This window comes from Sus scrofa, chromosome 1, assembly GCF_000003025.6.
Source record: "Sus scrofa isolate TJ Tabasco breed Duroc chromosome 1, Sscrofa11.1, whole genome shotgun sequence".
Lineage (NCBI taxonomy): Eukaryota > Metazoa > Chordata > Mammalia > Artiodactyla > Suidae > Sus > Sus scrofa.
Genome location: NC_010443.5, coordinates 73,575,777 through 73,602,369, shown reverse-complemented (window position 1 = coordinate 73,602,369; position 26,593 = coordinate 73,575,777). Strand labels below are relative to the sequence as shown.

The 26,593-nt window shown below is 40.5% G+C and overlaps 1 protein-coding gene across 2 annotated transcripts in view; it reads right to left on the bottom strand.

Annotated features, from left to right (window-relative positions):
* SOBP (sine oculis binding protein homolog) overlaps positions 1 to 26,593 on the bottom strand; it is a 172,912-nt gene that overhangs the window by 120,320 nt on the left and 25,999 nt on the right. For both annotated transcript variants that reach the window (XM_003121331.6, XM_013992735.2), the window contains exon 4: positions 7,206 to 7,357. In XM_003121331.6, coding sequence (XP_003121379.3) covers positions 7,206 to 7,357 — 152 coding nt within the window. The remainder of the gene's footprint in view (positions 1 to 7,205; positions 7,358 to 26,593) is intronic.

Genomic DNA, 26,593 nt, shown 5'->3' with positions numbered 1-26,593 from the left:
AATACATGAAAATGACCCGTCAGATAATTCTTAAAAGCTCATTCTTCAGATAAACCTGAACACTGTTAGCAGCAAGGTGAGAGAGCTGGCCATACAAGTGACTGGATCAATAAGGAGAATGTAGGTCCCAAAGAACTAGATCCCCTCCTGATCATTTTTTTTCCACTGGACTGTCCACTACCCAAACAGACACCCAAACTACAAACTGAAAGCATGCACATTCATCACTCTGCAGCCGCAGTCACCAGAACACAATGTAGCTGATGCAATCTGACACTGTGGCTAATGTTAAAAGGGAGCGTGCCTTTGAGATGGATTGGATAATTACCGGCAGTTCCGATGAGAAAAAACTTGATTTAAGTGTATAGCATTAGTGATCACCAGAAGGAGGGCCAGAGACTGACTGTCTGAAAATTAACATTCAAGCATCTATGTCAATAGCCCTGTGTATTGTTCTCCAGGTGATCGAATTCAAATCTATGAAAAGTACCCTCTCTTCCTTCTGCTCCTTGAAAAGAAATGTTGAATAAAGTACTGGGGCTTGAAGCTACCCGGAGTTTTAATCGTCTCTTCATATTTAATCTAAAATGCCTAATGTTATTCAGAAGTTGATACTTACTGTGGGTAACAGGTTAAAATTATTTTCCCACAACCTCCCCAATGTAGCCCATTCAAAACTAGACATGGTTGCTTTCCCTTTCTTTCAGTACAAACTTGCTTGCCCCATTCTGTTTGTCCTGGGTATCCCTCAGACCAGTGTTTCTCAAGTGGTATTCAAGTGTTCTATTAAACACAGACCACACACCTCTCCCTCAAGCTTCTCATGGATGGCTCCCTAGGCACTGGGTCTCACCTGGTCTGCAGAAGCTCTGCCCTGGAACTCTTTCTGCCTCTCCTTTCTCTCTCTCTCTCTCTTTTTTTTTTTTTTTTTTTTTTTGCTTTTTAGGGCCACACCCTCAGCCTATGGAAATTCCCAGGCTACGGGCAGAATCAGAGCTTCAGTTGCCGGCCTACACCACAGCCACAGCAACATGGGATCCAAGTTGTGTCTGTGACCTGCAACGCAGCTCTCAGCAATGCTGGCTCCTTAACCCATTGAGTGAGGCCAGGGATGGAACCCATATCCTCATGGATATTAGCTGGGTTCCTTACTGCTGAGACACAACGGGAACTCCATTTCTGCCTTTCTTCAAGAGACTAGGTATCACTTTAACCTGACGTGCATCTTACTTCACAGGTCAGAATTCTCCTGCTCTAACTCCACCCTGAATATGTTCCCAAGGACTAACACGTTCCCTCCCTCTGCTGATGCCTTTTAAATAGGTTCTCATTTGCAACAGCCCATCAATAGTCCATCCCACCACCTTACACCAGCCAGAATGGCCAGCATCAAAAAGTCTACAAACAATAAGTGCTGGAGAGGGTGTGGAGAAAAAGGAACCCTAGTACACTGTTGGTGGAACTGTAAATTGGTGCAACCACTGTGGAAAACAGTATGGAGATGCCTCAGAAAACTAAACATAGAACTACCATTTGATCTAGCAATCCCACTCCTGGGCATCTACCCAGAGAAAACCATGACTCACAAAGACACATGTACTCCGATGTTCACTGCAGCACTATTTACAATAGCCAAGACATGGAAACAACCTAAATGTCCATCAACAGAGGAGTGGATCAAGAAGATGTGGTACATATACACAATGGAATATTACTCAGCCATTAAAATGAGTGAAATACCAGCATTTTTAGCAACATGGATGGACCTAGAAATTATCATGCTAAATGGAGTCAGCCATAAAATGAGACACCAATATCAAATGCTGTCACTGGCATGTGGAATCTGAAAAAAGGACAGACTGAATTTCTTTGCAGAACAGACATTTTCACAGACATTGAAAAACTTATGGTCTCTGGAGGAGACAGTTTGGGGGGAGGGGGGTGTGCTTGGGTTATGGGATGGAAATCCTGTGAAATTGGACTGTGATGATCACTATACAAAACTACAGATGTGATAAATTCATTTGAGTAATAAAAAAATGAAACTTTTAAAAAAAACAATAAATAAATATATAAATAAATAATCGATCCCATATTTCAAAATACCCGAGAACAAGAAAACAGGTGGGCTTGTTGGCCTTTCCCCAAAGTTTCCTGAGGACACCCCTGTTTGCAGTGGCCAGAAGGGAACTAACTCAGCCACTGGTCTGCAAATCAAAGCCCTGGAAGGTGGAGGCCACTCTACGTGAGGTGGCAGGCAAGCTTGTAGCACAGTTCCAAGACACTGCAGAACCAAAGCAATCCTACCGCAGGCCATGGTGCAGGTGGACAGATTCAACAGGCTCATTGGTGCCCCATAAAAACATGGTGAATCCACAGGAAGAAATCTGGTGCTCCCTAAGCGTTCTTGTCAATCAAGAATATTTGCAAATAACAGGCAAAAGCAAGTCTGCGGCCTGAGCTTCAGGCAGCCAGGGAACATTAATTACAAGCAATTTCTTAATGTCCTGCCCTAAACCTTCATGAATGATAGCTGTCTTGCCAATTAAATCTTGCAGGTGTTTAAAGGTAAAAAAGTAGACAGGTTAATCACTATATTAACACAGCAATTGTTACACATTCCTTCTGCACCACTAGGTTCTACAGTGACGTGTGAAACTGAGAACCTTCCCCAGGATATATTCAAATTTAATAAAGCAACCAATAGTCTAAATAAAATGTAACTCTAAATAATATGATGATACATGCTGTGTATCCAGGGATATAGTTTGAAAGCGAAGGAAATGCTTATTATACAACATTCCCTTCAGTGAATATTTGTTAGTAATATCATGATTGTTAAAAGATCTTAATGACATCATCTGCAAATGCTGTTTCTGTCTATTTAAACTTTTATTTTTAATTCACCCTTCTTTCTTCTCCACATAGACTTCTTCCCATTATGATCTATTGAGGAACAGCAATGTTGTGATACCAAAGAAGCATTTCCATCTAATCTTGTCTCAAGTTATGGAAAAACTAGAACAAGGAAGCAAAACTTTGGTGCTTTTAGGAATCTGTGTCTATTACTAAAGTATGCATGCCACTAATCCATACAGAACACTATAAATTTGGGATCTGACCAAGGAAAGAAAACAATCATTCTTTACATGCCTGCATTGGCCATTTGTCTTGAATTTTGATTTCTTGCTTGATTTGTGGACATCACTTTAGAGACCAGGGTATTTCCCATGCAGAAGGAAAAAGATCAAATACAAGATATTTGGAAATGACTACTATTTGTGGTCTTGTTTGGTACTCTTGTTTTAAGAGGGATAATGATTACAAGGCAGCACTCCCTTAGGAAAGAATATTTTTAAGTGTCTGTTATTGTTCAGAATAAAACTGGTATTAGTTGGACTAAACACTTCAGAATCTCTTGCAAAACCACTACGGAGTCTCTGCAGCTTTCCAACTCCTAGGCAAATCACTAGGCTAGAAATGTCCTCAAGCTCTTCTCTACTTGTGGCCTCAAGAAGGGGCTGGGAAAAGAATGAGCTATTAGTTCCCTGAAAAGTCTGCAGCACATCAAGTAATGAGATTGACATCCCATTGTTCGGCCAATGCCCATAGTCCAGAAAAGTATTTCTCTTACCCACTGTTTCAAACACTTTTGAGTCAGCAATTGAGCCTGCTGGGGTTAAAGCTGCTACCAAATATGATTATGAATTGACATTCTGCATTTCTTAGAGCCAACATGCTGAAACATGTAAGCTAGTAGTTAGGTTCCTTAACCAAATACAGCTGTGACTCAGTCCCCGCCTACAGAAGCATTGTAAAGAAAGCCTACATACTTACAGCTATCCAAACTACTCTTCAAATTCAATTTTTTTTATTATTATTATTATTTTGTCTCTTTAGGGCCACATCCTCGGCATATGGAGGTTCCCAGGCTAGGCGTCAAATCAGAGCTATAGCCACTGGCCTACACCAGAGCCACAGCAATACCAGATCCAAGCCGCGTCTGCAACCTACACCACAGCTCACAGCAACGCCGGATCCTTAACCCACTGAGTGAGGCTAGGGATCGAACCTGTGTCCTCACGGATGCAGATTCATTTCCACTGAGCCACGACGGGAACTCCCCAAATTCAAGTTTAAATTGATTTAAAAATATAACCTACATACCGTAAAGGGTTAACCTGGCTTCGGTCCATCCCACCTTGCTCCATAACACCAGGGTCTGGGAACGAGGGATGTGACATACTTAACCTACTCCATCAAACAAACACAGAGACCCATGGAGAAAGAGGGTTTGAGAAGCAAATGGAATTTGAAGAGCCAATTTTCAGTGGGCCTTCATTTTGGGAGTTGGGCTATTTTTGTCCTTGTTTTTTAGCAGAAAATCAGTTCCTGCCTCTATACCCAAGCATTTGTGAAGAGGATAGCAGGGGAAACACAGGCACAGCTGTCCAATTTACATTCACAAATGCAGGTGTTGCTCAGACACAAAACAGAGGTCAGCTGAATACTGCTCCTAATTAGCTACCTTTTCTACTAGGATTTTTCTTTGTAAAGCTATGCATGCAATTTGGGTTCAACTTAGAGACCATTTTTAGATCCCAGCATGCTATCCACCAAGAAGCGGGCTGTCATTATAAAGCATAATTTACAGCACAGTTAATTTTACATTTTTTTTTAAATCTACATTATACCTAAGGCAAAATTCTGTTCTGCATACACATTATTCTGTTTTCTATCCACTTTTCAGTATTTAAAAGTGTAGAATTTAGCCAGAAAATCATTTATGTAGGAATGGAAAGAATTCTGCCCTTTTTCTGAGATTGAGAAAGTCCACAATTTTAATAATGAGGACTGAAGACTTTGCTAAATGATACAAGAACAGAAGTAGCTATTTGCTATTGTCTTCAGTGGGGAACACCCTGGGGCTTATTACAGCAGTTCTTAGAAACCGGCAGGATGGAGACTGGTACCTAACACAATCCATTAGGAAACCCAAGCTCTAAATGAAATGACCACAAAATCCTATCAGTTAACAGAAATGCAGCAGCTGTACATGTTTATTGTAATACAATAGGATATTGTTGCAGAGATAACACTCTTAAAATTTAAAAAAAAAAAAAAAAAAGAATCCAGCAAGCGATGTGACCAGTTTATTTCTCTATTTGAAAACGGAGACCGTCTAGCGTGGCAGAGCTTTGGAATACATAAATAAGCATGAGGATTGCAGAGAAGACAGGTATTGTATGTACACTAATGGGCTGCTGGGATCAGCTCTCAAAGTCTCTGGCTAAACTTCAAGCCTCTGCAACTCCCAGATTTTGCAGGACGTTCAAAGAACTACCCCAATAACTCCCTGCAGGAAGTGAAAGGTAATGGTCTTTCTCCCCTGCTGATTTTACTTACTGTAAGTATTCCAAATGCTAATTCCTATCTTGGTGCTTAGTTACCCATTTTTCAAAACTGTATGCTATAGAAGTTGAAATTCCATTGGACCTTAAACTTTATAAAATGTATACATTATATTTATGGTATGTGTTATACATATATATATATATTATTCTGGACGGTTTTTCCAAATTGCATAGGTGATTTTCATCAGAGGCTTACCAAAGTTAGATCACTTTCCAAAGTGTAACGTGTTACTGAGATTGTGACAAATTCACCTTGCTTGATTTTATTCACTACAGGCCATCCAGCAAGATTCAGCCCCATAACCCTTCAGAAGCACAGAGAGACAAAAAAAATCCCGTTCTATAGCCATCTTCTGGGATGGAATGCAAAGTATTTTGCTGTGGTAAGTAAGGCTTTGAAGATGAAAGCCCTGGGTCCACTCTTGTCATTGTTACCCCAGTGCTCAGCATTCAAAACGGGAGCCCCAGGGTCTCAGAGATCATTTTAATCCCCCTATATTAAAACAAAACGTGTCTCCCATGCCTTGCTCTAACCACCTTCCTCTGCAGCCTCTCTGGCCCCTCCCAAGGGAAAGTGAACTTGACTGTTGACTGTCGCAAAAGGATTCCAAACAATTTCCTTACTCGCCTCCCCATTCCAGTGAATATTATGAGCCTAATTCTTAGAGACTGCTACTAAAATTCCACCCCGCTGAATTCTGCAGCCTAATTCTTTCAGCATTATGTTTTTTGGCAGCATGATGTGACCCAAATTTGCAGGAGATAATTTGCTGCAACAGTACTTCTTGCAAAGCAGTGAGCCCCAAATTAGCATTTCAAGATTGCAAATATCACACTTTAAAAAAAAGTAATTGTTTGCTTCAAAGACGGGCAGGTTTTGATCTTGTATTATGGAAATGGAAATGCTAAGCAAAATGTGGACGTCTTCGTGAATTAAGGAAGATTTACAGATCAATGGAAAAGAATCAAGAACTAGCAATTTACTTCAGTAATTGGTGGCAAAATGTAATAGTGGTTCTTTAAAGATTAAGAAATTAGCTGTGTGTGTATGTATGTGTTGATTGTAAAAAGCATAATGCATTCCATTTCCCATCAATGGTGGCTAATGCTATTCTAAAAGGATATTTTCAGGTCTGAGATATCTTAAAACAAAAAAATGAACAAACAAAAGAAACCATAACTATGGCTGTTCCTGTGTTCACCCACCATGCTTCTCAGGACCACTTGGCCGTGTGAGCCAAGTTGGTCCGTGTATTCATTAGTTCATCTTTTCTCAATATCAACTTTTAAAGTAAGATGTCAAGAAAGACTTGACATTTTTCGTAATTAGAATTTGTGGATCAGATTTTGGAAAGAGCCAGAGCAATATTCCCATTAAGAATAAGTATGAAGCGGAGTGCTCTACAGCTTTCTGGCCAAGCTTCCGTGGCTGGTTTCTCCGCCTTGATCAGAAATCTCTACCACTTCTCTGTCACCGAGCCTAGTCTAAAATCTACCACTGAAGAGACACTGTCACTCAGGATACCAGCTGCAACCACCAGGTCCTCGTCAGATTCATTCACCCTCTCAGAATTCAAACACCAAGACAAGAGAAACTGAAGGGCAGGTTACACATTAGAAGGGGGTTCCTTATCCCGGAAGGTTAAGTATGACAGAGAAAAAGAACAGACAAAACAGAAAGAATACATAAGTGCAGGGTGCGCAGTGATTTCAGCTAGAAGCTAAGAGGCGCATGCGCACGGGGTCTGTGTGAGGCCTGCGAGGGGCCGCCTCTCTCTACGGTGCTCTTACCTTATTTCTCTTGAAGTAGGCTCGTCGGCAGGCGGCAAAGCACTTCTCGCTGCAGAAGCTTTTCACCTCACTTCCCATACTCAGGGAATAGCGCTTGATTCCCACTTTCTGGCACCAGGCACACATTATTTGTACATTTGACACATCATCTTCTATAATAAAAGTATAAGAAAAATGTTCATATCAGAAGCAAACATCCCTTCAAACTTAGACACACCCTGAACCTCACTGAGCTACTTGAGGTCTGATCTTAATTTCCGTACCTCGGCACTTTCTGACCTAGTAAAATAGCCAGCTCTTGGTGGGAAGACTCTGCCTTTTGTTGTTGTTGGCTCCTGAGCTTCCAAAAGACATCTTTTACTTAAAAACCAGACCGGGAGCAGACCCATGAGGGTTCCAAGAGCTTCTTAGCCTGGCACAAATGCTTATTCTGCCTGCTTCAACCAGACTCAGTACCAGTGAAGCCTGTAAAGTGAGCCATTTCTTCAAAGGTACTGCCAACAGCCTATAAGATCCACATTGAGTGGGTCAGGCAGTGCTAACCTGCAAAGGTGATGCCCCAAAGTGAACCTGGGCAGTCAGGAGCCAGGCTCAATCTTGACATGTTCCCTAGGTCACATGATAGGGGGTGTTGTTTACTCTTGCAATCTAGTGATTCCCAAGTGATATGTTTAGTCACGAAAAGGAAGGGTAAGACTGGCCAGGATCTGCCAACATAAAGGCATTATCCTGGCCTGCTCAATGATCTACTATATATACCCTTCCTGCAAGGGTATCCTCTGGGAGGTGCAGGCCTGATTTAAATTCTCCTCCAGGCAATATGGTTCATGGTCCCTGGGTGGAAGAATGGTAATGGGGTGTTACCCATGAAACCTGAGGTCACACAGCTGCCTAGATCTTTCTCAGCCAGACTGGTGGTCCTTGTAGCTCCTATAGCACCTGCCACCCATGTCATGGGAATGCTCAGAATAATGTTGGGGGGAATATGCAAATATTTTCAGTATTTAAACTACTATATTTTTGTTCCTTTGTAAGAAAAGAAAACAAATTTAACTGTCACAACAAGCCCGAGGTATCACAAATATTACGGCATAAAACAAAGAAAGGCTTTTAGAGTGAATCCGTTAATAAAAGAGATTGAGTAAATCACAGTGCAGGTGGTAAGACACTGTAACAAAAATGTGACGGTGATATTCAAATAACTGAAAGTCTGGGAAACACTGCCCTCTTTATGGGGAACAATAGAAGACTATAAGTAGAAGCCCAAGAAATATTTCCTTGCTGCCTCCTAGGGGCTTTCACTGTGTCTTATGCTTTCTCTGTCCTCCCAATTGACTGTGTGTGTGCATGACTGATTGCTACTCTTAGACACATCTCTCCCTCCTTTATGGATTTTTTTTTTTAATCCAGACTCATGCTCCAGACATGAATGGTAATCATAAAATCCCCAACAAACTCTAGTATAGTGTTGTCTAATTTCTGAATAAAATCCCCCAAAGACTAATTGCTAAGCTAGGCCTAGTCCATGAGTTGTTGACATATTCATGGTTCATAGGGTCTGTCATGCAATCATTCCATTTCCAGGGAAAAGATTTGGTTTGAGGAAGTGCGGCCATCAGCCTGCAAAATTAGAAGCAAACTAATTTCCAGTGCTACGGCTTTTTTTCTTCCCCTGAGTGTCATCACTCAGAACTATGTGTAGCATTTTATTTACCTTAATGGAATAAATATTGTCATTTTAAAGACCATTTTTATCTCACAAATTACCTGTGCTGATTTATTGTTAATTATCAAATGAGACAGTGTAAAAAATGACCCTTGATGTTAATCAAACATTTTTGATAACATAACTTTTTTTAAATGGAGTCATAACATGAATCCCAAAAGACTGCATTTAATAATTTGTTCTATTTTTAAAAAGATTTATTTATATTTTATATGATTTCTAATATGGCATGTCTACATACAGACATTTTACATGATCTGAAAAATTAACAAGACTCTATAATTTACCTTAGAGTATGGAAGCATTTTAAAAATTGGACTAGAAAGTATAGTTAAACAATAATCACCTATCATTACTAAACTAACTAGCACTAATAGTTTTTATCTTCCCAATTGATATGCTGCTTTTAAAATCTTAAATTCCTGAAAAAGAAGATGAGACAGCAGAACTCTCACAAATGATCCGTTGGCAATAAGCTTGATTCTGGTGAAATCTGTAAGGAAAAAAAAATTTTATGGGGGAAATTATTTGGCCTCAGACTTCAATGAGGAGACCCCACTGCCCCAGGATACACTTTAGGACATGCATTAGGTTTCTCCTTTCAGTTTCTTCCTTTACATAGTCTGCTTTGGGAGAAAAAGGTAAGAGTTTTAGTCCTAGATCTTTAACTGTCATGGACTAAAACTGAGATAACAAAGGGTAGATAACAAAGCTATGAGAAGGCCAGGCAGTTGGCTTGCTCTCTGGTCTGGCCTGAAGGAATGATGTTTGCGGCAAAGAGGCCACTCGAAGGTCTTTCTCAGGCTTTACTCCACCATCACCACGCAGACCCACTTGGCTTTTTTTTAAGGAGAGGCTATGCTATTTTCTTACAATAGAGCTAACAACAAAACAAACAATAGAATTTTAAAGCAGATTATTTTTATCAATCATTTGTACCGCAAAGTAACAACATGGAAAGATGTGACAACAGAAATTGTGCACTTTTCTTTTGTATCTGTCAGTTGGAAAACTCTTAGAATGCTGGTTAGCATCTGTCTTGATAAATAATTCAGTATTCCCATTGTTTTTCATAAAATTGTTCCATAAAGGCAAACCCTTTGGAAAACATCCATCTGATATCTCCTTTTCTGTCACCAAACTGTTATCAATAGCTAATGCGCCAAAGAAGAGACTGATAAAGGAATTCTTTCAAAAGTTCAAGAAAACATTTTTGGATATTTCAGGTAGTCTTATAAGACTTAAATGCCATATTAATAATATGATATTTACAAAACTAAGAAAAAACTGAGATTAAAATTAATTTTGTCAGCTAAAACCTAGCTCAAAATTCTGCCAGCAGCCATGAGATAGTGCCCCATTTTAAATAGTATGACAGCCTCTAAAAAAGTGAGTTTTTCTTGAGTGCTTAAAGCCATAGAGATTGGTTCATTTCTTTTCTTTTTTTTCCTTTCTTTTTTTTTAGGGCCACAGCCACAGCACATGGAAGGTCTCAGGCTAGAGGTCAAATTGGAGGCCAGAGATAGAACCTGCTTCCTCATGGATACTAGTAGGATGCGTTTCTGCTGCACCACAAGGGGAACCCCAGGATTGGTTCATTTCAACAACCACATCTTTTTTTAAAATCTGAAACCCAGGAATTGTGTGCATGCTTTACATTAGCAAAACAGAAAGCCCAGCCCTTTAGCTTTTTAAACCCGACCTGCTTTAAAATTTTTTCCTTTAAACTATAAAAACCTGATTTCTTATCTTATGTTTAGGCTAAAGGTTTGTGCCATTAGAGATGAGATTAGCTCAAAGAAAATTCACATAACAGATTTTTCCTTACAGCCATATTCGCCTGTGTATTTTTCATAATGAACAATGCAACAACAAATGCAAAATGCTTACAGCCATTAAATCACATCCCCAAAGTGAATAGTTTATATAACATGATAAATTTTTCATATGATAATATCATATAAATATGCATCAGTCAAAATATGCATGTTTCAATTAATCATGAAAAGTTTATACCACCTCTTTAGGATTTAATTAAGCAAAATGTTTAGGGCATTTTCTTTCCAATCTAATGTTCAAAGAGCTATAGAACATTATTCTACTTTATATCCCAGAAGGAGAAATTTAGATTAATTACTCTGAGATAAAATCAAAATTGTATTTATCACTGTGCAGAGAAGTATGAAGCCAAGCCTTGCTGAAGCTGCTTAAGAAATTGCTTTATCTGATGACTTAAAAATAAGGCTGGCCGTTGGTCAATGCCATTCTAGAGGCATTTAAATTGGCAACGAACAAGCAAACTATCTTACCTGACCAGAGCCCAAAGAAAATCTGGAAGGCCTTAATGGACCCCCAAGGGATTAAACTGTAGATTTAGCACCCCTTTGTAACTTTCATGGGAATCCAAGACTGAAGGGAAAAAGGTAAAACTATCTGCTGGTGATGTTTCTTCCCTCCAACAGTTCCTAGAATGCACATGTCCAGATAGTCATTTCAAGACTTGAATTATATTTGAGACAAGTGATCTCAAATCTGAAGTGATCCCTGTGTGTTCTCCATGCCATGAAATGAAAGCACAGGTAACACTCTACCAATCTTTTTGTTGGAGAAGCTATATTCCAGAACAGAATAAAGAGATGGCCTGGAAGGCAGGCAAGCTCTGCTTTCTTTGAAGCCTTTCTTGGAATAATTGAATGCCCAAAACTAAGGCAGTCTAATTTAAAAGTCTCTGCAGAGTCCTGCAGAACCTTCCGTACAATTAATTCCCTGGGTAACAGAAGTAAACATAAAGGAGACCCAGAGAAAATCTTGACCACTGAGCCAAAAGGAAAATAATTATTGCTAGCCATTGTTTAGTACTTAATAGGTGCCAGGCACAGTGCAAAGTTCTTTAAACCCACCATTTAATCTACATCACAACCACCATCCCTAGTCAGGTACTAACATTACCCCCAATGTGCACATGGGGAAAGTGACAGGTTTAGAGGTTCAGTAATTTGCTCCAAATCACAGAGCCAGAACATACAAAGCCAAGATGAAGACCAGGGGATCTGGCTCCAGAGCCCAAGCCCTTGACCACAACACCTTAGAGGCCACAGCCTTTCTAAATGTGCGAAATTATACATCATCCACACAGACTTCCCTCTACAAAAAGAACTCAAAGCTGTCACGGATTCTGCTACATACACAGCACTGCTCCAAGACATGCTAATAGACAAAGAAAATAAAATCAAAAAGGTCAAAATGTCTTTGAGCACATAGCTGAAGTGTTAATCAAGATTTGTTGATTGATTCTTTTAAAGACAAGTTAAAGGCCCACAGTGCAAGCCTTTACTTCTTTATGTGAGACTTGGATTTGCTGCAAACATTCTGTCTGAACTTTCACCAGCAAGTGCCACATAAACATGAAATGATGAGACAGAACCAATAATACCTGGATCTCAGGAAGCCGTCATTCTATTCACAGGCAAGCAATATTCTTCCCAGCATTCTCTTTTATAAGGAGGAGGATCACAGCAGGACATGGATAAGACTGACTTTCCATGTGGGTGAAGTGGGGAACCATGTCCATGTATAACTTCAAAGATGCCAATAAGAATATCCTAATTTCTTTCTTTTTTTTTTTTTTTTTTTTTTTTTTTTTTTTTTTGCTTTTGTCTTTTTAGGGCTGTGTCTGTGGCTAGGGGTCTAATCGGAGCTGTTGCTGCCAGTCTACACCAGAGCCACAGCAACACCAGGTCCGAGCTGTGTCTGCAACCTACACCACAGCTCATGGCAATGCTGGATCCTTAACCCACTGAGCAAGGGCAGGGATCAAACCCACAACCTCATGGTCCCTAGTCGGATTTGTTTCTGCTGTGCCACAACAGGAACTCCACAATATCCTAGTATCAAAAATTATCCTCAGCTATTCACTGAAATTTAATTCTACTATTAGACAGTAATTTCCTCGGCTAAATATTTCTCATATTCCACTAAAACACATATTCCCTGAAAGCAAGAAGGCTCAATACATATTTGTCTATAATGATCCATGATTGAAAATGAGTGATTTTTGGAGTTCCCTCTGTAGTGCAGTGGGTTAAGAACCTGACTTCAGGGAGTTCCTGTCATGGCTCAGCAGAAATGAATCTGACTAGCATCCATGAGGACACAGGTTCAATCCCTGGCCTTGCTCAGTGGGTTAAGGATCCAGCATTGCCATGAGCTGTGGTACAGGTCACAGACGTGCTTGCATCCCAAGTTGCTGTGGCTGTGGTGTAGGTAAGCAGCTGCAGCTCCAATTCCACCCCTAGCCTGGGAACCTCCATATGCCATGGGTGCAGCCATAAAAAAAGAGAAAAAAAGAGAAAGAATCCAACTTCAGCGGCTCAGACTGCTGTGGAGGCAAGGGTTCGATTCTCACCCCAAGGCAGTGGGTTGAAGGATCTAGCACTGCTGCAGCTACAGCATACGTGACAGCTGTGGCTAGAATAAATCCCTGGCCCAGGAACTTCCATGTGCCATGGGTACAACCATTTAAAAAAAAAAAATTTTTTTTAAGTGTTACTTTCGAACAAGTTTTCACAAAGAGTCGGGGAGGACTGAGGACAGAGCTCCAATGAGAAAAGAGGAGGACAGAGATGGGAGATGTGAGGGCACAAGAAGCTTCTGGTCACTACCTTGCTAATGACTAGCCTTGGGCATACAGGCAGAGCAAAATGAGGCTTGCCAAGGCAGGCCTGGATAGAAAAAAATACTGTCGCCCATATCGTAGCACAATGCCAACTCTTTTCAGAAAGACTTTGAGAAGTGAATTTAAAGCACAGTAGAATTTGAAGGAGGTGGGAAGAAGGGCATGTAGCTGGGGATCTCCAAAAAAAGAAAAACAAGAGACAGGTCCACTACAGTTCAAGGGGGTGACTTTCTTTAAGCAAATGAGGTAATCGGTATATACTGCTCTTCGAACCTAAGTTACTATTATTTGAGAGACTGTAGTGGGGTGTGGAGGGATGGAGACAGAGGATACTGGTGAAAGTACTAATTCTGCCCCTTCGAGTTGTGTGACGTGGGCAAGCCACTCAAGGGATAGTAATGCCCACCTCACTCTCTAGCTGAGAGGAGGGTCAAATGAGAGAACGCAGGCACATTTTCCACGTTAATGAGGCTGCCTTAGAATTACTGGCCATTAGAGCCCTAAGAAAAGGGCAGAGGTGAGCTCTACGCAGTCTGGAAAGACCTGTTGAGCATCTCCTCAAACACATCCCCCCAACGGATGACATCCGTAGAACCACGATCTTTGAATACAAAGAACAACGCAGTAACCGGTTAAATTTCACTAACTCAGACTATTTAAGAATAAAGCCATTAGCTTTAATAAAAGCTTCACTTACAGTTATTCTTTTTAAAAATTACTTAACTTGAATTAATAGTTGACAAGATGTTGCCAAATATATCACTGTACTGCCAGATATTCTGTAATTAATAGATGGGAATTCTTTGTAATTATTACATCAACTATCCACACATGGGTGAATCTTTCTAAGCACCTGAGAAGCTTGCTCTTTTAAAAAGCATCATAGGAGTTCCCGTCGTGGCGCAGTGGTTAACGAATCCGACTAGGAACCATGAGGTTGCGGGTTCGATCCCTGGCCTTGCTCAGTGGGTTAACGGTCCCGCGTTGCCGTGATCTGTGGAGTAGGTTGCAGACACGGCTCGGATCCCGCGTTGCTGTGGCTCTGGCATAGGCTGGCAGCTACAGCTCCGATTAGACCCCTAGCCTGGGAAACTCCATATGTCACGGGAGCGGCCCAAGAAATGGCAAAAAGGCCAAAAAAAAAATAATAAATAATAAATAAATAAATAAAAAGCATCATAGTAGCAAGCAACTGAAAATGTCTGCCACTTGGTAACTGAACAATCAAAAATTGCCAGAGAATAGAGTCTGAATTAATAAAACTTTATTGCACTCATTTCTCATTAAAAGAAGAGATGCAATTAAATGACAGCGGTTCCATACAATTATGATTCTTTATAGTACCTAAAATCTTCCTATTTTTCTTTTGGAAACAGAATTATTTGGAGTGATTACAAGAATTTCATTAGTCCACGCCCCTCTGGACAGAGTAGTATTTAACCCCTAAATAAAATCAAAATTGCTGTACATACCTAAAATTTGGTTCCACTGTGTAAAAGGAATGAGAACATATTACACAAAATGACACAAAAATGATAGAATTTAAAATTAATTTTCAATTTTCCTTTATTCTCCTTTCTTTTCTTTTTTTTTTTTTTTTTAGAGCCACACCTGCAGCATATGGAAGTTCCCAGGCTAGGGGTCGAATCAGAACTGTAGGTGCTGGTCTACACCATAGTCAAGGCAATGAAGGATCCAAGCCACATCTGTGACCCATGCTGCAACCTGAGGCAATATTGGATCCTTAACCCACTGAGCAAGGCCAGGGATTGAACCCTCATCCTCATGGATACTAGTCAGATTCTTAACTCACTGAGTCATGACAGGAACTCCCAATTTTCAATTTTCTAATGAAACCTTACTAGCCAATGTAAAAGAATTTATATATATGTATGATACATATACATGGGGTGAGTATACACATGTGTGTATAAAACACACACACACACACACACACACACACACACACACACATGTAAAAGATTTGACTCCAGAATGAATTAAACATTCACACACAGGTGCAGGTCCCTGTGCTAGGTCATGGATCAAGAACGCTGAGTTGAATGGGACATGACCCTGCTCCCAATAGAACAAATACAAAAGTGTGACTCATTATGTGACAGGGAGAATGTGGTAAGAGAGGGGTTCAGAAACTTGTTAGAGCCCAGAGAGCACAGCTTTTGAGTCGAGTCTTGAAGGATCTGGAGGAGGGAAAATTCAAGAGAAGGAGGGGAAGGATGAGGACCAGCAGGAGCCAGGGAGTGGCAGACACACTCAAGGATGGAGGACAGCCCTGCAGTCACTCTGCTGACTACAACTGTGTGGAAAGAAAGGCAGGAAATGAGACGGGGCCAGTGGGACCTGCACAAGTGGTCCCTTGAACATTATCTTGCTCTGGGGTAGCAGGGGTTCCTCTTCATTCCCACAGGTAATGACCTCCCAAATGTTTCTCATAGGTCATGACCAGATCAGAGATGTGCTGAGAAATGTTACTGCAGCAGGGGGATCTGAATTCAGAAGGACTGGACTCTTGTTCCACATCTTAGAAGTAAGCAACATGAGAGCAGCCTCCATGTCTCAGGCACCTTTGTGTGTTCAGTGCCTAGCACACAGCAGTGCTTAAACTATGCTGAATGAATGAATTAAAGGATGGAAGGGTGGATGGATGGATGGGTGCAGAGGAAAGGAGAGGAGGTTCCAAACCTACAGGGTAACAGTAGAAATGAAAAGGAAAGGATGGATTTAAGAGTGAGACTTAAATAATTACCAAAATGTAGGAAGGTAAGTCACCCAAATTTCAGAGAATTCATCTCCGTGTATCTAGTCAAAGCTTACCAGGGAAAAGCCCAATGAGTTCTTTGTGAAAATTCAAACAAAGTGAATCTGCTTTACTTCCCATATCCCTTCCTCACTTATTTTCCCAACATTTGAACAAAGAAGATAAGAAGAGACATCCCATAAACTCACAAAATAGTTCTCTCTTGAATACCATGCTGAACTTGGATTCTTTAACAAAACAAGACTAAACACATGCTCTTTGACATTAAGCGAATAATTTCACTGATTAGCCAGTGAAGGGATTTCTTATAAGTCTCTTTAAGACCTCACCTCCACTTCTCAGCACTCGGTGTAGAGTCTGTCTTTCCTATGTACTTGCCCAATAAAGCACGAATAAGAAAGGAAGAAGACAGAACTTAAGAGCAAGGAAAGCCCAGAATCCTCAATGCAACATTTCCCAAAACACACCCCACAGAACACTATACCATGCAATACTTAAGGTATTATTTTTTAAAAAGAATTCCATGGTCAAATATGTGTGGAAAACACTGGGCTAAACAAAACTAAACAATAAGCTCTTTTACTGTAAGACTCTTTGGTTCCACCAATGTGTAATTAGGAATCTTCAAGAGGGAGACAGAATGTGCTGTATTTCACAAACTTGACCGTGGACAGGTATTTTCACAGAGAATCCACACAACTGGACTTCTAAGGAGGTCTCCCTGAGACATTCTGCCCTATGCCCCATATTAGCGCTGAAGGATGAGCACATCCGTGTCGGGTCATTCATTATCAGGAAGGTTTCTCCTCTTTTGCCCAGAATTGGATTCTCTATTGCCAGGAGCTTTGTCTGCATTGGGCAGAAGAGCAAGGCCAGCAGCCCTGTGGCTGCCAGGTATGCCAACCACACCTACTAGTCCTCAGTAAACACGACTGGACGGAACACAGATATCCATGACCCACTAAGTCCTGTGGTGGCTGCTACATGCATCACATACACAGAAGTCAATCCTTTCCTGTGAAGTCCTACAGAGAAAATGGCAGAAATCAATAATATCGTAATGGGAGAGTAACACTGCCCTCAATAGACTGAATAATGCTTACTCAGGGGGTGGTTGCTATGGACAAGAAGCTCAAGTAAAATCATGTCCCCCATTCCTGTATCCTGGATCTGAGCCTCTGTCCAATCTCAGGTGCTCTGGGACAATGATGCTGCAAGGATGAGTTTGCTCTCCACTGGACCTCCTTCTTCAATGTGGCTCAAGTCCACATGCTGAAGCCCAGCATCTAGCCAACAAATGCACGTGATTAGGGACAAGGGAACAAGGTCAAAAAGTGTGCACCAGCAAATCCATCCCTGCAGCAAAAATAATTCCACGCCCCCTGCCCTCCATCGAGGGGCATCATCTCCAGAGAAATACAAAGAGCAGCATATCAGGACTAAAGGGTCAAGCTGCTTTCTATAGGATTTCAGAGCAAGAAAAGTACTCCCATTACCCACTATTTATCTGAAGGGCTCATTTCCCCTTCTGAAATCTGGCTGTCCCATTAATTACACATAATGCGCCCCACAGTGGTTGACAAATCTCCCCCGAGGGAAAACCTTAATTGTAGATAAAGGATTCATTTATTTACTCAGCTTTGTGCCAGGCACTATACTAGGGGCTGGAAATATGTTTGCTGGCAAACCAGACAGACATGATCCCAATCCTCAAGGAGCTTTCTGTGGCTGCCCCTGGCATAAAATGCCAACATGAAGTGGAAAAGGACCGTGGGAAAATCCAGGTGTGCTCCCAGGGCAGCAAGGGGTCACAGAAGGGGCCACCAGAAAGGGGTCACCCAAGCCAGGTGTTTTTGATGACCACAGAGAAGAGGTGTAAGCAGCCCTGCTGTGAGTGACCGGCAGGTCAAGCCCTACTTCTCAGCCTTCCAGGAGGTTCAAGCAAGCAGCATACGCTGGAGCTACCCTCATAGGGGAGGGAAACTGACAGGCTGGAGACAGGGCAGGGGTGGAGTGTCAAAGGGACATGTGAGAAGGGGAAAGCCTTCACAGCAAGCACCACTGTCTTCTCCTTGAGCCTCTTCCTCCCTCCATGACCTGAACTGCAAGTAGAGCAGACTTTATGAAGAGGAGGAAGACCTTCCCTCAAATAAATGTGTTAAAAGAACCAAGCTGAACCGGCTGGAACACTGCCACAAAGATGACTTTCTTCCCTCTTCACATTCCCATCTTGAAATATTCCTTTAGGTTTCTCAAATGGGTAATGAATGGTTGAAGGGCTCTCTGAAGGGGTCCCATGCCAGTCCGTATTGGAAATGTGACGAGATGCCCCGTTCCCAAACAGCCCCGCTGTGGGAACGGTGGAGGCTCACCACTCAGAGCCTGGCTTCCTGCTACATATTTCTCTTGGGCCACATCATCTATGCACTCCCATGACTCCAGTTACCATCGATAAGATGAAGATTTCCGAGTCAAACCAGCTGCTTCTCACATTATTTTCAACTGCCTCCCAGCATCTTAACTCTTCATAGCCAAAGCTGCATACACAGCCCTCCCCATAACCTGCCCCTTCACTCGTTCCCATCTCAGTTACCTGCTAGCAAAAATCTGGCATCTTTCCTGCCTCTTTTTTCCCTCTCACCTCCCACATTCTTATTAATCACCAGGTCCTCCTAAATATTTTTTATAATATAGCCACTCATTCATTAATTCAATAACTATTGACCTAGTCTAATTATGTAACAGGCACTGTTCCAGCCTGTACCAGGCCCACACTGGTGGAGTTTACTGCTGTCCATTCCAGTGAAGCCACTAACACCTCTTGCCCGAACTATAGGTAGCCTCCTATTTCACTCATTTTTTTTTTTTTTTTAATGGCCACACCTGCAGCATATGGAAATTCCCAGGCTAGGGGTTGAATCAGAGCTGTAGCTGCAGGCCTATACCACAGCCACAGCAACACTGGATCCAAGCTGCATCTATGACCTATGCTGCATCTTGTGGCAACACTGGATACTTTAACCACTAAGCAAGGCCAGGGATCTAACCCGCGTCCTCATAGACTTTATATCAGGTTCTTAACACACTGAGCCACCATGGGAACTCCCTATTTCATTTTTTCTAAGTTCATTACCTCCACTCTGGATGTGAGGAATTCTTCTGAAACAAATCTGATCACTTTCACCTGCTCAAAACCCTTCAGTGGCAACCACTGCCCTCAAGAAGCTGGAACTCCTCAGCATGGCCTCTCCATAGCTCCTATGACCAGGCCAGCCCCTCAGCTGTGGCTTCTTTTACTTTCCTGAGGCTCCTTCTCCCCTCTAAGCCTTTCCATGTGTTGCTTCCTCACTCACAGGCTCGAAATCTTTGACTGACTCAGATCTACTGCTCCTTTGTATCTTATCTTAAACCTCATCCTAGAGAGGGCCACCCTGACCCCAAACCTGGTCAGATCCCACAGTACTCTGGACCTGACCATCCTCAGACTTGTTTCTTTTTAATGGCTGTCCCCTCCATCAGACTGTGAGCCAGTTAAGACAGGGACCATATCTGTCTTGTTCACGGGAATGAAATGTCTAAATCTGGGCCTCAGCACAAGGAGAAGAAAAGGCAGAACCCTTACTAGATGTACCTTGGGTGGCTGGATGACCAGGGTGGGGGCGGGATGGGGGAGGAAGCCAAGGGCACCGTCTTTGCTAATCACTCGCAATAAAGTTGCCTTAGCGGGAAACACCGGTGAAAAGCCCCAGAACAGAGTGTGATCATAATTTCCACTCTCGTTGGCCAAGTCCACGTCTTCGCAATTTAACAGGAACTTTGAGAAGTCAGCATTGGGAATGTCCCTAGAATAACAAGGGTTACCGACTTCACCATCACTGCCCTCTCTTAACCAAACTTTATTTATACCTTCAAATAATTAATTGCAAACAGTTCAGTGGAGTCCAAGTTCATTCCAGAAACATACCCACCCTCCACAAGTAAGGGAAAGTACAGCTGACATTTCCTCTTATTTCCTGTTAGCATCTTAGCTCCTAGGTGACCTGGGGCAGGGTGTTCTAAAATCCTAGCTAGGTCATACCCCCCAAAAGAGTTTATACAATGCCAAGGAAAGTTCCAGGCTGCCTCAGAGATCACTGAGGTGTGTGACTTGGAATCCATGCTTAGATGATGTCCCTGCTTCTGCCATGAAAATAACTTGGTGACCTTGAGAAGGTCATTTTCCCTCCCCAGCCTCATTTTCCTCATCTGTCCAAGAGAGAATGTGACTAGATGATCTCTGGTCCTTTCGAACTAATCCCTTCTAGTATTCTAAATCTCTCAAAATAATAAGATCCATTTAAAGGAGTGTAGCAGCTGGGAAAATATCCTTTTTTTTTTTTTTTCCTTGTACCCCTCACTGAATTCCCTCCTTCTTCCTTCTGTATGGCTACCACTGCTGTCCCTTGCCCTTACCACAGAGGCTTAGTAAATTCTTTGACTGATGGGACAGTTTTAGAAAGAAGACCTTTCTGAGCTCTCCAGTATTCGCACCACCACGTATCAGGTACCCTTTTTTTAATCCTTTATTAGATATTTTTGCTTCATTTTCAAGGCAAATATAAACGCTTATAAAATTCTAACCTTTATATTCTTTTCCATTAATTTCTTATCGTATAGTGTGGACCTCCACACACATGGTATTTTATCCTGAGTTTCCCAGAAAACAGAATCCGAGGAGGCAAAGATTTGCATGCAGGTGGTTTACTGGGCATGTGATTCCAGGAAGTAGCAATGGAGACAAGGAGGATGAACTTGGGGAGGACAAAGAGCCAATGTAACGATGTGATAGTGAGTTGGCCGCTATTAAGGGGGGGCTGGTGTTCAATCCTAAAGAACATTCTTTGGAGTATGTGAAATACATTTCACAACTATTTACCCAGGGGACGAAAAGGAGAAAGAATTTATTCATCAATTCTCATGCCCCATTGACCTAGTCTGTTAATTGCCTTTTACTTCCTCTGGTTTGTGTATGTGGGTGTGTGCAAGGATTTACATGAAGCCCATGCTGCCATATCAGAGAAGTCCCAAAGGAAGAAGCTAGACACATGCCACAAGCATGAGGCAAAGTCCTTTCAGAATGTGTGCCTAAGCAGCCAAAATACTACAGTGGTCACTGTTGGGCCAGGAAGATCTGGAGTGGTACACAGAGGTGGCCCATGCACAGCTGTCATCACTGTAGAGCCTGGTTTCTCAAGCATGGCACTACTGACATTTTCAGACAGATAATGCCTTGCATGAGACTGTCCTGTGCATTGCAGGATGTTTAGCAGCATCTCTGGTCTCTACTCACTACACGCCAGTGCCACCCCCTCTCCCAGCTGTGACAACCAAAAATATCTTCAGATGTCGCCCAATGTCCCTTGAGGGACAAATTTACCCCTGACAAGAACCATTGGTGTAGAGTGATATGCATCCTACTTATGTCACTCGCCCAGTGTCCTTCGTTTTTCTCTACTTTATACCACATCAAAAGCAGCCTCAAGTAGATCACTGAGAGAGAGATTTATGTCTTACACCTATAAATTAATTTTTAGGTTTCATCATGATATAATTCATGTGAATAGATGTTAATTCCTTAATAATAAGGAATGATGAGATGTTAAATACTTGATTTAAGAAAGCTATGAGCAGACTGGACACAGGATAAAAATGTTTAAATTACATTTAGTTGCTGAAGTCAAGAGAATGAGTTAAAAAATTTTTTTTTGAAATCTAGGGCTCTATAGCAAAGACAATATTTCTTGAGACAAGGATCTTTTTTCTGAATTATGCATATATGATATACACACAATTTCAAGGCCTACACTCACCTACCTAAGCCCATCCAAGGAACCTCTAGGAGAAAATACTAACTATTGTTGATGAGCATTTAAGCTGTTCCAATTTTTAGCTATTATGAATAAATGCTACTTTAAAGGCTCTTCCAAATCTTTTGGCATACACACACTCATGCACATATATATGTATATATCCACACATTTATGTTGAGTATATACCTAGGATGGAATTATTGGATAATAGGATAAGTATATGTTGAACATTCATAGATACTGGCAATCAGCTTTCAAGAGTAATCATACTAAAAAAAAACAAAAAAGATTATACTGATTTATACTCTTACCAGCAATGCATGAGAGTTCTGGTTGTTCTACATCCTGCTCAACACTGGGTATTGTCAGTCCTTTTCATTTTAGCCATTCTAATGTTTGTGTACTGGCATCTCACTATGAGTTTATATTTTATTTTCCCAGTGACTAATGAGATTAGCCAACTTTTAATATGTTTATGAGTCACTTGGATGTTTTCTTTGGTGAAGGGCCTATTTATATTTTTGGCTCATTTTTCTATTGGGCTATTTTCTTTTCTATTTCTAGAAGTTCTTCATATATTGTGAATATGAGTTTTTGTGGGACATGTATTACAAACATCATCTCCCACTCAGTGATTTGCCATTTTTCTTTTGAAAGATGTGTTTTAATCAAAACAAATTCTTAGCTTTATAACAATCTATTTTATCAACCTTTTTGTTTATGGTCAGTGCTTGTGGTGTATAGTTTAAGAAATATTTGGCGTAGATCATAAATATATTCTCCTAGGCTTTCTTCTACAAGCTCTGTTGTTCTACCTGTCACATTTAGATCCATCTAGAACTGATTTTTGTAAATGGTGTGAAGTAAAGAATCAACATACATTTTTTTCCCCAAAAGCTCATTTACTGAAAAGACTATTCTTTCCTCGCTGCTCTACATTGTCATCTTTACTGTTATGGATGGAATGTGTCTCTCCAGAACTCGTGTTGAAGCTCTAACTTCCAGTGTGATGCTATCTGGATATGGGGTTTTTGAGAGTTAATTACGGTTAGATGAAGTCATGAGGGTGGGGCCTTTGTCTGACAGGACTAGTGCCCTTATAAGAAAAGACACAAAAGAACTTGCGATCTCTCTGTGCCATTTGAGGACACAGGGAAAAGGCAACCACCTGCAACTCACAGAGTTTTTACCAGATACAAATTTGATGACCCTGATCTTGGACTTCCATTTTTCAGAATTGTAAGAAATTTAATCTTGGTTATTTAAGCCATCCGAGCTGTGGTATGTTATTGCGGAAACCCAAGCTGACTGATACATTTGTCATAAATTAAGTATCTATTTGGATTTGTTTCTGGATTCTATTGCAATGGTTTATATGTATATCTTTATATCACTACCTCATTATCTCTTTTAATTCAACAGAAATCATTTATTATTGCTCATGGTTTCTGTGCGTCAGATATTTGAGGACGATTTGGAATAATTCTGGCTCAGGATTGTGCATGAGATAACAATCAAGAGTCTTTGGGGGCTGCGGTCATCTGCAGGCTTGACTCAGGCTGAGGGATCCACTTCTAAGGTGGTTCAGACACAGGGCTGGCAGGATAGAGCTGGCTATTGGTAGGATGCCTCAGCCCCTGTCCACATGGACCTCTTCACAGGACTGCTTGACCTTCCTCATGCTTCCCCCAGAGTGAACAATCTGAGAGATAACCTTAGAAGTTAGCCGCACAGATCACCCCTGATTGAATGTAGGAAGACACCACCAGGAGGCTGAGCACTGGGGGCCATCTTGGAAGCTGGCCACCTGGCCACCTTAATTTCATTATCTAAAGTCCAAAAACAAGCAAAAAATAAACCCTATTACTTAGGGAGGCATACTGAGGTGTTTAAACTATAGAAGAGAAGAGAAGGGGCAAGGGGACAGTGAGTTGGAGATAATACAAAGTTAAAATAAATAAATAAGCTATAGAAGAAAGGAAGTTAATGATTACCAAAAAAAGTGGTTACCTCACAGAGGAAAGAAGCACAGAGTACACAAGAATCACTATTTGTAAAGAATTTGTGGAGTTCCTGCCATGGCTCAGTTGAAACTAATCTGACTAGGATCCATGAGTATGCAGGTTCAATCCCTGGACTTGCTCAGGGGGTTAAGGATCTGGCATTGCCATGAACAGTGGTGTAGGTTGCAGACGCAGGCTGGATCCCACGTTGCTGTGGCACAGGCCAGCAGCGACAGCTCAAATTTGACCCCTGGTCTGGGAACCTCCATATGCTACAGGTACAGCTCTAAAAAGACCAACAACAACAAAAAAAAGAATAATTTATGTTTTATGCATTTTTACAAAAGGTATATATTTCATAATTCCAAGGAAAGGTTCTTTACAAAAATTAAACCAAAAAAAGAACTAAAGTGAAACAGGAAGTGTTTTTCCTCTTTAATATCTCAAACTTAGATCCATAGATTCCTAAAGGGTGATTTTAAATACGGTCAAAAGAAGAATAACACCACTAGCAACAATTAACAATAATAATAACAATAAATTGATTAATCATTATTCTACCCATAGAATAAATGTTGAGATCTGAGAGTATGAGTCTTCCAACTTTATTCAACATAGTTTTCATTCTTTCCCCTTTGCATATTGATTTATATTTTATAAACAGATTTTAATTTCCACAACATTTTATGCTAAAATTTTTATCAGCATTGAACTAAATAAATAGATAAATTTAGGAAGAATCTGCCTTTTTAGAATATTTAGTCTCAAATCCAGAAACATGGTGTGTCACTTCATTGATTTACGCTCTCTTTAATTTCTCTCAGCAATGTATATGGTTCCCTGTGTAACAATCCTGCACACATTTTGTTAGTTTTTATCCCTTGGGTATATGATGCTTTGATGCTATTTTAAATGGTATTTTAAAGTGTGTGTGTGTGTGTATATGTGTGTGCGCGCGTGCGCGTGCATGTATGTCTGGCATATACACAAAGAACGGATCTGGGGGTATTGACTGTGTTTAGACCTTGATAAATGCATTTATTAATTATAATAGCTTACTTGTACATCGATAGGGGAGAGAGATTCTAAACAAAATCGCATTTCTATCTTTCAAACTTCTATTTTTGCTTCTTTTCCTTGCCTTATTACATTCTAGTATAAAATTAAATAGAAGTGGCGATATGGTTATCTTTATCTTATTCTTGATCTCAGGAGGAAAGCTGTCAGTAGTTCACCATAAGAATGATGTTTTGCTCTAAGTTTTGAGGGGATACTTTTTGTCATATTGTGCAAGTTCCATTCTATTCCTACTTTGTCAAGAGTTTTTATTATTGTGTTAAATTTTACCAAATTATGTTTCTGAATCTATTGAGAATATTATATGAGGGTTTATTTTGTTCTGTTAATGTGGTTAATTGTACTGACTAATTTTTAAAATTTAAATCAAACTTGCATTCCTAGAAAAAAATCCACATTAGTCATTTGTAGATTATCCTATTGTTTATACCACTGACTTTGGTTTGCTATGATTTTGTTCAGGACTTTTGAATAATTGTTCATGATGAGACGTTTTCCATTTTAATGTAATCTAATCACATTAAATTATCATTTTTACTTCTAATGCCCTTGTCATGTGATGGGATCAAGGTCATATTGAAATCATAAAATGATTTCTATTCTCTAGGAGAGTTTATCTAAGTTAGGTTTCATTTTTTCCTTAAATGGTAGACTTTAAACACTGAGGCAAGCTATCTGATCTAGAATGGTCTTTGTAAAATGATTTATTTATTCTCCTTACTACTTGGGAAAAGTAGGACTACTCAGGTTTTCTATTTCTTCTTGTGCCTGTTTTGGTGAATTAAATTTCACATAATGTGATTTCTCTTTTGCAGACATTCTTGGAATTACTTCCAGTGATCACAACTTATGTATAACATCAAAATGATTAGGTTTAATAACACATGGGTGACATTGTCTTTTTATTTACTCATATTTTATGCTTTCTAGCACTTTTGCTAAATTTTAAATCTATTATTTCAAGTCATTCTTTCAGAGTAAAAATTAACAATCACTGAAAGTTGTCCTAAGCAGCATAAATCTTCCATCAGACTTTCAGCTGCTATAACTACACATATAGATAGTTTGCTTTAAATACATTCAATCAAAAAAAAATACATTCAATCAATTACAGATACACATTACGGTGTATTAAAATAGATCCTTTCAAATCATAGAATTGGCTTTCAAAGCATAGAATTCACTATACCAGTCACAAAACCAATATTTTATAAATGCAGGGATATTACATATTCCTAAACTAAATCAGACAAGGAAACTGAGTTTCAGAGAGGCTAAG